The 15,272-nt window shown below is 42.8% G+C and overlaps 1 protein-coding gene across 11 annotated transcripts in view; it reads left to right on the top strand.

The window, feature by feature from the left end:
* LOC144715997 (uncharacterized) overlaps window positions 1-14,827 on the top strand; it is a 15,209-nt gene extending 382 nt beyond the window's left edge. The window contains exons 2-17 of one of the 11 annotated variants that reach the window (XM_078590980.1): window positions 15-69; window positions 292-403; window positions 533-644; window positions 714-857; window positions 1,015-1,119; window positions 2,373-2,456; window positions 3,455-3,570; window positions 3,655-3,756; window positions 3,836-3,949; window positions 11,746-11,802; window positions 12,435-12,501; window positions 12,632-12,685; window positions 12,783-12,857; window positions 12,935-12,970; window positions 13,286-13,402; window positions 14,608-14,827. In XM_078590980.1, the coding sequence (XP_078447106.1) occupies window positions 561-644; window positions 714-857; window positions 1,015-1,119; window positions 2,373-2,456; window positions 3,455-3,570; window positions 3,655-3,756; window positions 3,836-3,949; window positions 11,746-11,802; window positions 12,435-12,501; window positions 12,632-12,685; window positions 12,783-12,857; window positions 12,935-12,970; window positions 13,286-13,399 (1,152 nt within the window). In that variant the 5' untranslated portion in view covers window positions 15-69; window positions 292-403; window positions 533-560 and the 3' untranslated portion in view covers window positions 13,400-13,402; window positions 14,608-14,827. The other 10 variants (XR_013584804.1, XR_013584802.1, XR_013584803.1 and 7 more) reach the window with 10 other exon arrangements.
* The last annotated feature ends 445 nt before the right edge of the window (window positions 14,828-15,272 follow it).

The raw sequence follows: 15,272 nt of genomic DNA on the forward strand, positions 1-15,272 counted from the left end.
TTTCATTCTTGTAGATGCAACTCTTACCTGCAAAATGCCAGTTTCTTTTCAACAGAGTTGAGCTGTGTTGTAAGAGTTTTTTTCTTGGCACCACTCTCCTGGCTCATCTCTCTCAGTCATTGCTTCCGTTACCTAATATCCTTTCATAAGTTTAGCGAAAAAATGTTTGGATTCTTGAATTCTGCTCATTTAATCTTGAGTGGGACGAATTCTCATGTTACACTATTGAAATTACGGAATATTACTCACAACTGAAAGTTTCAGCTTACCGAAATTTCTTTATTTCTGCAGGCTGTGTCCATTGAATTTTTACTTTTTTCCCCTAATATTTAGTATGTGATGCAATCGGCCAAGAGAAAGCACCTAAGGATAATTTTTCCTCACTAGTGTCGCTGGAATTCAGGTGCAAATGAGTACCATTTTTGGATTATTTCATTCCATTCACAACCTTTTATTCTACAGAAATGTTCCTATTATGTTCATTTCCTTCTGATTTATGGGATTTTAATCTTCTTTTACCTCTCTTTTGCAGGGTTCCCTTAACAAAACTAAACAAGAATATGAAGCCTTTATTTGTAACAACAATTGGGATAGTGATTGGGCTTTTTGTTGGTAGTTCCTTTCCGTCAACGAGAATAACGACGGTGAGCACTAATTAGCCTTTCTTAGTTATTTTTGGAGATTAAAGGTCAGTTATTTGACTTGTATCTCAGGTCTTTTACCCTTCCGGTTCTCCTCATTTCATCGAAGATAAGAACAATGAAACATCTTCCCAGACGGCAATGAACAATACGTGCGTAACTGACAAAAGTCAGGAGGAGAAAAATTCAACTTCCAACACAAATCAAACATCACAGGTACTGCTTTGTGGCGGATATATATATATATATATATATATATATATCACCCTCTTAAGGTTTTTGTGGCATTTACATGATGTAATAGTGGCATCTTTTTCAGAGGTTATTGAAGAATGACTAGATTCATGAAGTAGGTGATGAATTTCTGTTACAGATTTGTGTTCCCACAAATCCTCGAGGTGCAGAGCTCCTTGTGCCAGGTATCATAATGGCGGAATCAGATCTTTATCTGCGAAGATCGTGCAGAAATCCTACTGAGGTACACCACTCTTTTATTGGTCTGAAAATAACTTTATTTTTTCAAATTTCTACTTAAATTATTTTACCTGGATACTACCTTGGTGAATCTTTGTGAGGCTTGTCAAACCAGGATCCGTAAATCATGAAGTTTTTAGCTCCCTATTAGGGTTCAATAGCATTTGAGAAGGTCAGAGCTAGGACTTATCATAATAAGAAATGAAGAAGGAATTTCGTTTCAACTGCAGCTCACACATGTGAGAATCCAAAATCGTGAAGGGGGGAAATCCAGAATCAATAAATAAAGGGATTGCAATCAGGATGGGGACCTTTTTTCATTTCCTTGAAGTTCAGTTGGGGATGAGAGATTCTCTTTCACTCCGAGGAATATAGGAGAATCCGATTTGGCCTATCTGTCAATCTGTTGGCAGAAAGAGAAGCCAATCGGGTCCATCCATCAATTAGTTGGTAGGAGTCACCGATCCAGCACAGCCGGGATTCTTGGAGGAAGGAGAGACTGATCTGATCCTTTTCTTAATCTGACATTGAGTGATCTTTATTTTACTTCGAAATTACCTCCTCAACTGTGAACTTAAGCATTGGATTGCCACTGTGGTTGAATAATTTGTTGATTCTGATTCATTGCTGGCTCTTGATTTAGAAGAACTTATCTTTTTTCTAGTCATATTGAAATTTATTTAATGACCGTAATACCATCCTGGTCAGACCAAAAAACTTGGTCTTTGATTGACTTGCATTGGTCAGTCCATCAGAAGAGCCGTCGCCCTCGCTTGTAAACTTGCAAATTTTTAAAAATAATGATGTTGGAAAAATTCAGGCAAAAGGACCATAAAGTATGCAAAACGTTGCAAAAAAGTGGTGAAAAAAAGGCTCTCACCTGTGTCAATTTTTTTAAGTTTTCCATTTAGATCGATCAACAATCAGATCCTATGATCTATCTATCTCTGTCCAATATATTCGAGAAAATCAAAATATTGAGAAGACTTAGATCAAATAATTTAGATCTGTTTTCCTGACCTTAGTTCCTATAAAGAAAACTTAAAATTTTGATGGAGGGTATGTTTATGGCCTCTCGTTATCCATCCATTTTCATAGAGGACTAGAACCGGGGAGGGGAAGCTCTTTTTCTTTTTTTGAAGCTTGTAGGTTTGTTGCTTCCATCAATACAGCCAAAATTAAAATATTTTTACTTCGTTTGTTTTTTCATCATTTGCTGGTATCCGTTGCTAATGGTGTTTTTTCTCTGTTGCAAAGGATCTACAGTTCAAGCCAAAGTATCTCGTGGCATTCACCGTGGGACATGCCCAAAGACTCAATATTGATGCGTGTGTCAAAAAGGTCAACATTGTTCTCTTCACATGACTGACTTTAATCAATAATTTAGGATGATTTTTTTTGAAGAAATAATTTTATGATGATTAAACAGTTCAATCCAGATAAGGTTCCTAAATGCTTCACTTATTTGTGAAACAGAGCCAAACATTGGACAAGTTGAAACATGTATACCTTTAATTTAACGAACCTCAATGAAATGGGGTTTAAAAAGTCATTGGAAATACTGTGATAATATCCCATGTTGGGGATCTGCCCAATTGTAGAACCTGCTGTGTTAAAATCCAGTGTTGAGTCACCTTCTATGAACCTGCCAAAACTCTATCTAAGAGGACACAACAAAACTGCCATAAGCGAGGCACATGCAGTTTCAAGGCGCACATGAGAAGGATGAATTAAATGGGAAGCCATGCGATAAAAGTAAAGGGATCATCTCACCCTTCTTTTCTAGAATTGACTTTTCCCAAGTTGCCCGGGTGACAGCTAGAGTGTGTTATAATGCCCATGGAGATCTACCAGAATCAAGAAATGAGACGTGAGAGAGAGGAGAATGGGAGAGATGGAAGAGGTAAGAGAGAACAAGAGAGAGCGATAGGAGAACAATCCCTTAAGAACCTCCAAGTGGGGAGTTCTTGCCCTCACAAAAGCTGGACACAGCTACTCATGCCAAGAAACTGCAAGGCGATCATTCATCAAAAGTTTCTCTAATGACCTTGCAAGGGGGTATTTACAACCCAAGGATGCTCAAGAATCGGTTATCTTATTAGGACTCTAAGATGGTGCATAGATCCCATGATCCAGCCGGACGAAGTCGACGTGGCTGAGTCCACTAATACTTCATCCTGACTCCTCCATCTCTTTGTCTTCGGAGGTCTTTAGTGAACTAGATTTTGAAACATGACATTTCTACAGCTATTGCAATTCCCTTTTCTCGTTGATTGAGATTTAAATCCCTAAAACCATTCTCTGACTGAATTCATGGGGCATTGATTATTGTGCGGCAGTTCTCGTCAAACTTTACCATCCTGCTCTTCCACTATGATGGCGTGACGACGGAATGGAATGAATCTGAGTGGTCAAAACAGGCCATCCACATCAGTGTCCCTAAGCAGACTAAATGGTTGATTGTTGGCCATTAACATGCTATAATTCTTCTGATAATAATTGAGTAATTTATCATTAACTATGTTTTTTCCCTTTCTAGGTGGTATGCTAAAAGGTTCTTGCACCCAGATATTGTGGCGCCATATGAATATATATTCATTTGGGATGAAGACCTTGGCCTTGAGCATTTTGACGCAGAAGAGTAAACATCTGTTTCTCTTAGCTGAGTATTATAATGGTTTGTCCTGCATGAATTAATAATTGGATTACGTCATTGCTAGGTACATCAAAATTGTGAGGAAACATGGCTTGGAAATATCCCAACCTGGGGTCGAACCAAATCCTCACATTCTCTGGGAAATGACGAGGAGAAGAAGTGATCGAGAAATTCACAGGCCAAGATCTTATGCTTAATTTGTTTAAAAGTTATTCTTCTTGTTACGGCAAAAGTATTATGATGTCTTGAATTTTCTCTTGGATGTCATTTCATAAGTTCAGAGTTTTAGTATTACATTTGATTGATAAATGGTTTTTAGTAATTAGCAATTTGATACAGAAATTCCCAAAATGTATCAATCAAGAAATTGAACGCACCTCTACTGGCGTGGCGTTTATTCTACACCGGGCTGGATCAAACTATATAGCGATTCTGATGAAATCACCTCCGATGAAGCTTCAAGATCTGGTTCTCAGTCGCTCCTCTTGTAGCCTGGTCGAATGCAACCCGGAGCCTAGAGGGAGAGACGTCCAACTGATTCTTGATCCCCCCCCTTCAAAAGGCCCCCGGCCCCCCCCTCTTCTTATATCCTTCTCCTTCCCACCCTTATTCACTAATGGGCTATTATTTCCTTTCTCCCTTAATGGGCCTGATTTAGCCCTTTTATTTATAGGTCATCACGTGCCAATCCACGTGACGCTCTTCTATCGCTTGTTTGCAACAGGCGTTGGGTCAGCCCTTGTTTCCATTTTCTTTATAACTTCTTCTCTCCATGTATAATCTTCAACATTTTTCTTACTTTCACTTTTACATTTCTTCGCAAGAAGATATTTTCCCTTTAAGTTTTACCATTTTATCCTCGAACTTATGCTACTGTGTTTATGTCCCCGCACATTTTTCAGTGCTTTTTGAGTGATTAAAATTTTAAAATTTATACTGCATAGCTAGTGAAGTCCAGATTACCCTAACAGGCACAGAATCCAATAACCCTGAATAAGTGTGTCTTTTGTCAAGAAATGAATGAGTGTGTCTTTGCTCTTGTTCTCACCGATCCTCTCTCCTGGAGCTTCTCTCGTATGGCAACCCAGAGGCCTGGGAGCTGCTTCAGTTCATGAAGGATTTTTTTCTGTCTGGAGCTCTCTCTTCCTCACTCAACATTCTCTTCATTCCATCAGCGCTATTTAAACACATATTTCCTTGATATTGAAAAACGGCACAAGTGCAGTTTGCAGATTGAGCTCTAGAAAGTTGGTTGCTGCCATCAAGCCACACTAATACCAGAGGACACAATAGAAAAATAAAAGCCATGTGTTGTATTCCACGGGGGCAGAATGCAAATTTTTTTTTTGAAATATAACAAGGGATGAACACCTGACGAATCGGTGAACCTCCCATCAGGACCTTACAGGACCTTACGGGGGCAGAATGAATTATTTATGTATTTTATATTTATCTTTTTTTGAAAGAAAAAGAGGAAAATCACCCAAGCTCTTTAGATATGATTACATACATGGAATATCTGCACCTTCCATCTACATCCTTCTAAACCAAATTGAAACAAGACTCTCCATGTGATGTACCACGCGTCCCCACACCCCTCTCCTCCTGGATACCCTACCACGCAGGGAGTCAGAAGGTCTCCTCTAAGGAGAAATCCACCCCTTCTGGCTAGTTGCCCCACACTACTCTAGAGAACAGGCATTCAAATTAAATATGGGAAGAACCTTCTTCTTCCCTTGGGAGAACTGTGCACTCTGCCAGGACTTCCCACGAGCCATCTCTTCCGGAAGGTCCCCATCACCAGTCTTCATCTAAGGAGTAGCCACCCAAACAACCATACATTTAGGGGGATTTTTTGTTTCCATATGAATCAACATGCACTGATGGTTGTCTATTCCTCTGGTAGTCTTTGTCTGATTTACTCGTATGAGTCTCAGACAGATAAGGACATACCAGACCACATACACCCATCTTGTGACCCGATCGATGGTCTCAATTGCTGTCAGCAACATTGCATCCTCTGATATTCCTTCACTCCCTAGGTTGGCATATTGCCAACGAACTGTGTGTTCTATGTGCCATCCCAACAGTCCTTGACCATGGCTAGGGGGATATGTGCAAGGGCAAAGAGATGAGGGAAGTCTTCACATAGAATGCCCGAGCTAACTAGTCGTCCAGCCAATTATAGAAAGTGGAGCCATCTGTCATGCGGCTAAACTTGCAGGTGCTGAATTCGCAGTTTAGCAGTGCGGTCTTGATCACCAAGTTAGGCAGCCTTCGCAATCACTACGGAAGTCTTTGAGTATATTAGAGTTGAGGAGAAGTAGTGGGGTTGATCCCTTGGGAGAGAGCACAATGTACTATATGCCAAGAGAATTTACAGAGTTGGTCTTAATAATCTGGCTGAGCGTTAACTCCCTTGGTAATCTGGCACTTGGCCGTAACATCTGCAATGACAGGAAGGCACCGCGCCTAACCTGCTGGGTCGTCTCGCTGACCCGTGGCTTGAATGTAGACTCTCACATCATGTGCATCATGTGCGTGCCAACGGTTGATCTAGCCAAGCGCACCACATGCCTGTGGGTCAGGATGCAAACACCACGTCGCGCTACTCGCCGTGCTGGTGCAAATGCTCATAATGGCGAACCAGCAGCAGCTAGCATTGGCATCAGCGTCCCATCTGCCGTCAACCCCTTTGGTGAAGCGATCACTGCCCATGCCATAGCAGCTCGAGGCGACGCATTCCAGACATCTCCCGCCATGGAAGACTTGGTTGTGACCAATTCTTTTTCTGACGTCGATGGCGAGAAGAACGGGCTGCTGCCGCCTCCCCTCTTGCCACCAGGCTGCTGCTGCCGCCTCCCTACAACTGGCCCAAACCCTCCGCTCGCCACTTCTGCTCCACCGGCACCGGTCGCACCCACCACTGCCGGTCCTGTCGGCCTGCACGGGTGGGTCTCCCTTCCCCTGCCGTCAAACCCTAACAGGCTATCGATGAAGGGGAAAGGGTCATTGGACCCTGGGCAGTCCTTGCGGGCCCATGAGAGGGACTCTTTCACATGCCTCGGAGAGCCCAGCCCATTTGTAGATGTGCCCAACCTGCATTGGGGCGGGCCTGATACTTACTCGGGTGGGCTGGGCCGATCAGGCCTGCCGTGGCCTGGGCTCGGACAGGAGATCTTCCGTGGGGACGAGGACAGACAAAGGGGGTTCCTACTAGAGATGGTCGTGCGGTGCGGTGCGAAAATTCGCACTGAGTGTGCGAATTTTGCATGCACAAAATGGCCTGTGCGGTGTGCGGTGCGCTCTTGTGCAGAAAAGCACACCACACAGCGCACTAAATTCGCACAAGTCGAAGGATTTTAAATGGTTTTTAAATGTGATTTGGAAATAAAATAATTACGTTTAATTCTTTGAATAATTATGTTTAATTATTAATATAATTAATAATTCAAATTATTATGACGCGGCGGCACAGCCGCCCAGACGGTGCCGCCGCGTCAGATGGCGGGCCAGGGCGGCGCCGCCGTGGCGAGCGGCGTCGCCTAGACGGTGGCGCCGGAGAAGTCGGGGCCCGCGAAGGCGGCGAACGCGGGGGGGGTGGATGGGGGACCGCGCCGAAGGAGGGTGGAGAGAAGGCGGCAGTCGGCGAGCGCGAAAGGGGGTGTGTGGGGCGGTGGCCGGGGATGAGGGCGGGAGTGGAGGGGGCGGGCGGCAGAGGTAGGAAGGTAGGAGGCGGGGGTGGGCGCGCGCGGGCAGGGGTGGGGAAGGGGGTGCGCGCGCGCGGGGGCACAGGGGAGGGGGCGCGCGCGCGCAGGGGTGGGGAGGGGGCGCGCGCGGGCAGGGGTGGGGAGGGGCGCGCGGGGCAGGGGAGGGGCGGCGCGGGCGGGGCAGGGGGGGCGGGACGGCTGGAGCGGGCTAGAGGGGGAGGCAGGGGTGGCGCGCGGAGCACAGGGGAGGGGTGGCGCGGCGAGGCAGGGGCGGGACGGCCGGAGCGGGCTAGAGGGGGAAGCCGGGGGAGGCAGGGGCCGGCTGGAGGGGGCGCGGGCTAGAGGGGACGCGCGCGGGCGGCGGAGACGACCGGAGGGGCTGACCGCAGACGGGGATGGAGGGGAGGACGGACTAAAAATTCGCACAACATCCCGTGCGTTGTGCGAAAATCCCGTGCGATTTACCGCACAATCGCACCGCACATGCGCCCAACCGCACGAGTGGGATTCGCTCGCACAGTTTGGACCATGTCTAGTTCCTGCCAGGCCCGGCCCTTGGTTGAACTCTCGGGATCCTCCCTGAGGGGGTCGGTACGGAACTCCACTGGCCAACGACCGAATCCGTCGGATTCCCCGTGCAGGAGGAGATGAACCCTGCTTAATGATGAAACTTGGAGTGGCGGACTGCGAACTAATATACAAATCAACGGGCATATTGTCTCAATGTAATTCTCAGGATTGCACTTCCCAAAATAGTTCTTTAAGTTTAAAATTGTGTTCAATGATATATATATATATATATTTATTATCAGAGCATCTCAAATGGGAAGAGATACGTAGAAGTTTCGGATGTAGAGAGTGGAGAACAGGAGTGTTGAATGCAGGAGGAAGGAGAGGAGATAGGGCTCTCAAGCTAGGAAGGGCTCAAGGATATTAAAAATGTTGTTGATGCAGCAGATTCAGCTTGCTAGGGTACCATTAGAACACAGCAAGGAGACACCAAGTAAACAGAAAAAGCCAGTGAATCTTATTACTTGAGCGATCTAAACTTGTATAAGGTGGTCTCGGATAAACTATCCAATGGATACTAAATCTGAGGTCTATAAGTTCCAAAAGTCAAATGCAGGGAAGACATAAATGTAAATACATAGGGTGTTGGGTAAATGGTAGGAAACATAAAAAGACTTATTTTTCCACCAACAGTAAAGGAATGACAAAGGATCTCTGGAGGCACAAACACTGCTCTCTAGTGGGTCTCTCCGACAGCTGAATGAGAGAAAGAATCACAACCAATTATGAGGATAGATAAGAGCAGGGTGGAGGACTCATGTCTGAATGCTTGCTTGCCCACCAAGGACAGGAGGAAAGGCTTAAGGGGACACGACAATGGGCCGTAATCCCTCTCTGGTGGTCTGGGCCTCATTAGTGGGCTGGCTGTTGCTCGTGGTTTTGTGGCATTCCTTGATCCTACTACAGATCATATCACAATCCTTTTGTTAGAAGATTGGTAGGTCCCGACTAAGGACTTCTGAAGGCAAACAGAAGGGCAGTACGAATCTCGCACATACAGCAAGCAATGCATATGTGAGTTCAAACTAGTGAAAGGCTGGAATCTGTTGGCCGCTATGAATAAGGGGGCAAGCATTTGATTAATCATCAAGAAACCATTTGTTTATTTCAAATAGAGAGAGGGGGGAGATTCTTCCGGCTTCAGTCTGTGGGAGGGAGATCCAATCTTGCTTCAATCCGTGGGAGGGAGATCCAATCTTGCCCTCAGATCTCTCTTCATCAGTTATTTTCACATATAATTCTACTGGACTTACTATTTCTAGTTTTACTCATCCTTAAATAAATGTATTCTCATTTGAATTTCTGATCGAGCTACGCATACTTGGACTACTCTGATTTCTTCAGCCTAGTCTCACGACTCGGTTTTCATATGAGAAGAACTATTAGATCTACGTCTATTCAGGATATTAACAAATATCTGCACATTAATCCTCTAATCTGGCATGGGGAGTTGTTAGGATACCAAACAGCCTAACAATGGAATATGATAACCTTCGCGGTAGAACTCCAGTTCAACGAAAATGCATACATCTTTCACTCAGATCGCCACTATCGACCCTTGAGTATCCGGATCATTACAAGAAAGAGAAATAAACGAATGACATAAGGAAGGAGGGGATATCTCGGAACGAAGGACGGTAGAGGTGACGATTTGGGACAACCGGATCAGCAGCCCGACGCAGGAGAATCTCCAGGAGCGTTTCTTGAAGTAGATTTCCAAAAAGTGCCCCTCGAGCTAGCCCCATTCCTCTATTTAAACCGGTTTCCCGCCACCTTTAGTGCTGCTCCTTTCCCGCCCTTTTTTATCTCAAATTCTCCACGTGTGGTTCACTCCACACGTGCGGTATCCTTGGCTTTTCGTTTCTTTGTCATGTATGTGCGTAAAGGACGCTTATCAGGAGTACAGATCAGCCCACTTTCAAATTTTTCTTCCATGAAGTGTCTGTTCACTTCTACTTGATTTGCGGTGCCCACAAAACATTTTTGCAAGTATCAAATTGGAATTCAACCCTGAGGTGAGCTTGTGAAACAGCTCTTCTAAAAATTGGCGTCTTCTTTGTAGCTTGGATTCTTAACTGGCTTATTATCTGTTAATCACTTCTGGCTCGCTCACCAGTTCAAACCAAAAGAACAACCTGTTCAACAAGTTCGAGTCTGGGTGGAGGGGAAATGGGAGATAAGGAGACAGAGAGAGAGAGATGAGCAGGGTTGCCGTCCCGCTCACATCACGCTCACGACCGCTGACGGCTCTACTTCGCGAGAGACACCTTGCTGGAGATACAGGAGAGGGAGAAAGAGTTAGGTCAGGAAGGGTGGAGAGGAAGGAAGAGGAGAAACGTACTAAAAAATTGTCTGGCTGTTCATCTTCTCCGCTTCCTTCTTATGACTCGCGGTACTCCCGCGAGTCAAATTTTCTGATGGCCGGGGCCCGAGGCAGCCCCCATTTGGGTCGAGAAGACAGAGGGCCGTTTAGGTGCCTTCTGTTTCTGATAAACCCTGATGGGGGTCTGATACGAACCTTCCTAAGGTTTACAAAAGACGAATTAAATCAATATTGACTGTTACTAGTGACGGTTATGACAGTTATGCACAGAATTCGTTGGAATCTTATGGGAGAGCAAATCAGAGCAACAACAGAACTGTAGTACCTGAAGAAGCACTTCCAACTGAGGCATCTTTTCTCAAAGACTCCAAGGGTGGCAGCCAACAGACACCACCCTTGGACATGTTCGAAGAGGATATTGAAGAATAACTGTCGAAATTGTATAATATAAATATGTGTAAGTTATGTATGTATGAAGTAGGAAATTAGTCTCTCTGGGAGTGGAGGGAAGATTCCTAAGGCTCTTAAGACTTCTTCTTAAGAGAGAAGGACGGCGAGCTATCGCTGTGATTTATCTAGTTCTGTCATTGTGTACTCTGTGTAACATTGTTCAAGAAGTGATTATACAGCGTGTATCTATTTATTGCATGCTGAATTGTATCATCTAGAGGGTTGTAACAGGGTCTTAACATAATCATTGAACACATTCCAAATTTCTTCAAGTAGCATTTGAGTCCTTTACTTTGACTCAGGTCTGCTTTATGCGTTGTATCATTTCTTTTAGAGTCCATTTGATGGAATCTTTCACACAGTTCTCAAACAGATGGTGCGCTCAATAAGTTTCACCCAATCACTGGATATTTTCTATGCAAAAGCAAGGCTTTTAACCAGGGCATCTTCTTCACACTAGACTTGGTACAAAAATTATGCTGACTTGGTTAGGCTTTGTCAAGTGTTTCATCTTTTTACTCTCAAGAAGGGTCATCTCAATGCAATCCCGCCACTCCAGGAGATTTGGGCCTTTTCATTTATGGGCCTCAAGAATTTTAGGATTGTCGAGGCAGTTATTGGCATACTCAGCTGAAGATAGAACCAGAAACAATTTGTATTCCATTGGGGAATAATGTGCTTATTTATACACTTTGTGCTATTCTATTCTCCGTTACTACAGCTAGATCTGTATCCATTTGTTTGAATGGTAGAAGGAGTGTAAAGAAAATGTGACTTATTGTCTTTTTTCGTATAAAGTAAAAAGCTGTATTCTCAACCCCTTGAAAATATATTCTCAACCACTTTGTAAGTTTTTCTTTTATATTCTATTCTGCTGGGTGGCTGAAGTGAAACCTTCTAAAATGATGCTGGGTTTTTCAGGTTAACGGAGGAAAAGCGCGGTCAGTGCCAATATCCGTACTTACCTCCATGTGGGGCGTAAGCCAGATCCTTTCACCTCCCATATTTTTGTTCTCTCTCTATCTCATTCCCTCTTTTCCCCTCTCTTCATCTATTTCTCTCTTCTCTCTCAATATATCTTCATTTCTTTTCATATTTTCCTCTTTTCATCTGTTTTCCCCTCATCTCTCTTCATCTATTTTTCTCTTCTCACTCTCTATACCTCCATCTCTTTCACTATTTTCCAACCCCTTCATCTGTGTTTCTATTCTCTCTATATATTTCTTTCGTCTCTTCTCATTATTTTTATCTTCTCTTTATCTGTTTTTGCATCTCTTTTCCTAAAATTTCCTATCTTTCTTTGTATCTCCATTCTAGTTTTTCTCTTTAAATCTGTCTCCTTCCATATTTTCCAATATTTCTTCGTATCTCAACTCTCACTTTTCTCACTTAATCTCTAGCTCTCTAAGTTTCTATCTTTCTTTGCATGTATACTCTTCTCTCTCTCTTTCTTTCTAGCTCTACCCTCCCTTCTTTCCTTAAAATGCTCTCTCTCTCTCTCTCTCTCTTTCTCGCTCTCTTTTCCTCTTTTCCTATCATTCTCTATATCTCTACCCTCGCTTCTCTCTCTAAAATCTCTCAATCACTCGTAACTTGGACACCTCTACCAGATTTGTTGAAATCCAGGCGCCTGTTTTTTCAACAAAAGCTTGGCGCTGTGTCTGGCACCTCATTCAGGTACATGTCTGACTCCACAACTTTAATTACCCACTTTCCTTATTATTTATCCTCATTTAGAAGTTTTCTGTTTATCCTCAGAACTTATTATGATTTATTATCTCCTAATAAGTCAGTGAAAAATCTACAGAATGACTTGGTTCATGGCTGGGGCCTTGATTTTGCCATGTGGATGTGCTTGGAGGTACTTCCCAGAAATCCCCCCTACAGGTTCAACATTCAAAAAGTTAAATTTACTTAGTTTTGAACTTTTTTTTATTCAAATGGTAAATGCATTTCAGCATGCTGTTGAGAAAATCGGGGTGGTGGATGCACAGTGGATTGTCCATCAGAGACTTCCTTCTCTTACAAGCCAGGTAAATTCAACAGATCATGTCCTCCTGTTGACATTATTTCGTTGCCACTAACGCCTCTGATTCTCCCGAAACCGTAGGGCAAGGCAGTGCATTTCTGGGCGCCACAGCGAGGGGTAATCCTCTCATGTCCTTCTAAAGATCATATTATCATCATCCACTTCTTACGAGATCATGAGATTTATTATGGTTTCTGATTGAATGTTATTGTCCGATTGTCGGGAGTACTTGATCAATGAGATCTATTGTCAGGGATTACTTGATTATGTTCTGAAAAGGAGTGAGAATATTTGATTTTTTTGCATTGAAATAACATTTGAAGAAATTCTGTGATCATATCGGTTGATCGTCCCATTGAAGGTGTAATCCCACTGAAAAGATTGTTCTGGGTTCATCATGGGTTGACATTTTGTTTCCCCTTTTGGTGATAGGTGATGGCTCGCTGCCATTATGAGATGAAATTGTTTCAAGATCGGCTAAAAAATGCAATAAAAGCCTACTTCAAGTCCATGGGGATCACCCTCGCCAACTCAGCACACCCATAACAGGTAAGCATTCTCTTTCTCTCTCCCCTCTCTTTGTCGGCCTATCTTTTTCTCTCTGCCTCTTTCTTTCTCTCTCTACCCCTCTTTCTCCCTTATATTTGTTTTGCTCTCTACCCTTCGTTCTCCCTCATTATTTATTTCTTTACATCTCTCTCTTTCTCTCTCTGGATTTATTTTTCTATGTTCCTCTCTTTCTTTTTCTCCCTCTCTATTTATTTGTTTCTCTCTCTTTCACCCTCTCTGTATATTCTCTCTCTTTATCTCTTTCACACTCTGTATATTCCCTCTCTGTTCCTCTCTCTCTCTCTTTCTCCCTCTTTCTTCCTTATTTCTATCTCTTACTTTATTTCCTTATCTCTCTGTCTTTCTCCTATTTCTTTCCATCCCTCTCTGTTCCTCTTTATTTCTCTCCTTCCTTCTCTCTCTTCCCCCGCTCTATTTTTTTCCATTTATCTCTGTTCCTCTGTTTCTTTATTTCTCTCTTCCTCCCTCCATTTGTTTTTATCTGCTTTTGTTCCTCTCTCCCTCTCTTGTTCTCCCTATATATCTTTCTCTCTCCCCTTCCTCTCTAGTTCTTTCTTTCCATCCATTTCTCTCATTTTCTCTCTCAATTTATTTCTTTGTTCCTCACTTTCTCTATTTCCTCTCTATGTCTTTCCTCTCTCTATTTCTCCCTTGCTATTTCTTCGTGTTTTTCTCTCTCAATATCTTTCTTTCCTTGTCTTTCCCTCTCCCTCTCTCTTTATTTCTCTCAACTTCTTTCTCTCTCTCTCTCCTCTCTCTCATTATCCCTCTCCATCTTTGTATCATTCTCTGTTTGTCTTTTTCTTGTCTCTCTACATTTATCTCTCACTCCTGATATCACAAATATATTGACATTTATTAAATTAACTATTTGGTTTTATCCTATAATATTATATTGAGATCACTCGTATTGAATTGATTCACCAGTTAGAAGGAAACACAATGATTGCTGCATCAAGGTTATCATTATTGAATCAACTCGTGATTTAGAAGAGACATTTTTGAAATTCATTAATGAATTGAAACATCAAGTAGAGATCATCTAAGATCGCTTCATTGATATCATCACTATAGTTGCTGTACATGAGAATGCCATTACAACTATCATTAATACCTCACCTGTGAGGCAGATATCTTCTTCCACCTAGTGCATAATATGTATGATGTTGTCGAATCTTCAACAGGGCTTGAGATACTATTATTGAATCGGGTCCTGTCATTAGGGTCTGATTGAGTCAGCTCCTTGGGGTTGCTTGTTCACGAGCTGTATCTTCATCATGTGATTCTTGTAAGTATGGCGGTGAAAACGTCAGATGAAAAAATGTTTATATTCTTGTAAGTATGGCGGTGATTCTTGTAATACATTTATATTGAAAAAATGTTTCCTCATTTGTGTTGCTGCAATGCATCATTTTTTGCCTCTAGCGGGTCTTCATCCATACGTCCTTCCATTGTCCAAGGTGACATGTTCTCTGCTGTCGACATCAGAAATAGTAAGGTGAAAATTTACACATGTGGATAATTATTATAGGAAATCTACATCATTTGCATTTACCATCTTTGAAGGCTAGTAAAAATGCTAATTTTATGAGAAAATGGGTTTGTTAACTCACAAAATTAGTAGGTGATCCTTATTTCTTCATTTTGACATGGAATTAAAGATCGTCAAACAAACAGAAAATGATGCCCAAATATTAGATGACCAATGGTGATAATAAAATATACTTGTCACAAATATTTAAAAGGGTCAATATGATATTGAATGGAACAAAACAACACACAATAGACGTACCTGACACTGAATAGTGTCAATTTTATTTATTCTATATTGTATAGGTAAAAGAACTAA

The sequence above is a fragment of the Wolffia australiana genome, chromosome 20 (assembly GCF_029677425.1).
Source record: "Wolffia australiana isolate 7733 chromosome 20, ASM2967742v1".
NCBI lineage: Eukaryota > Viridiplantae > Streptophyta > Magnoliopsida > Alismatales > Araceae > Wolffia > Wolffia australiana.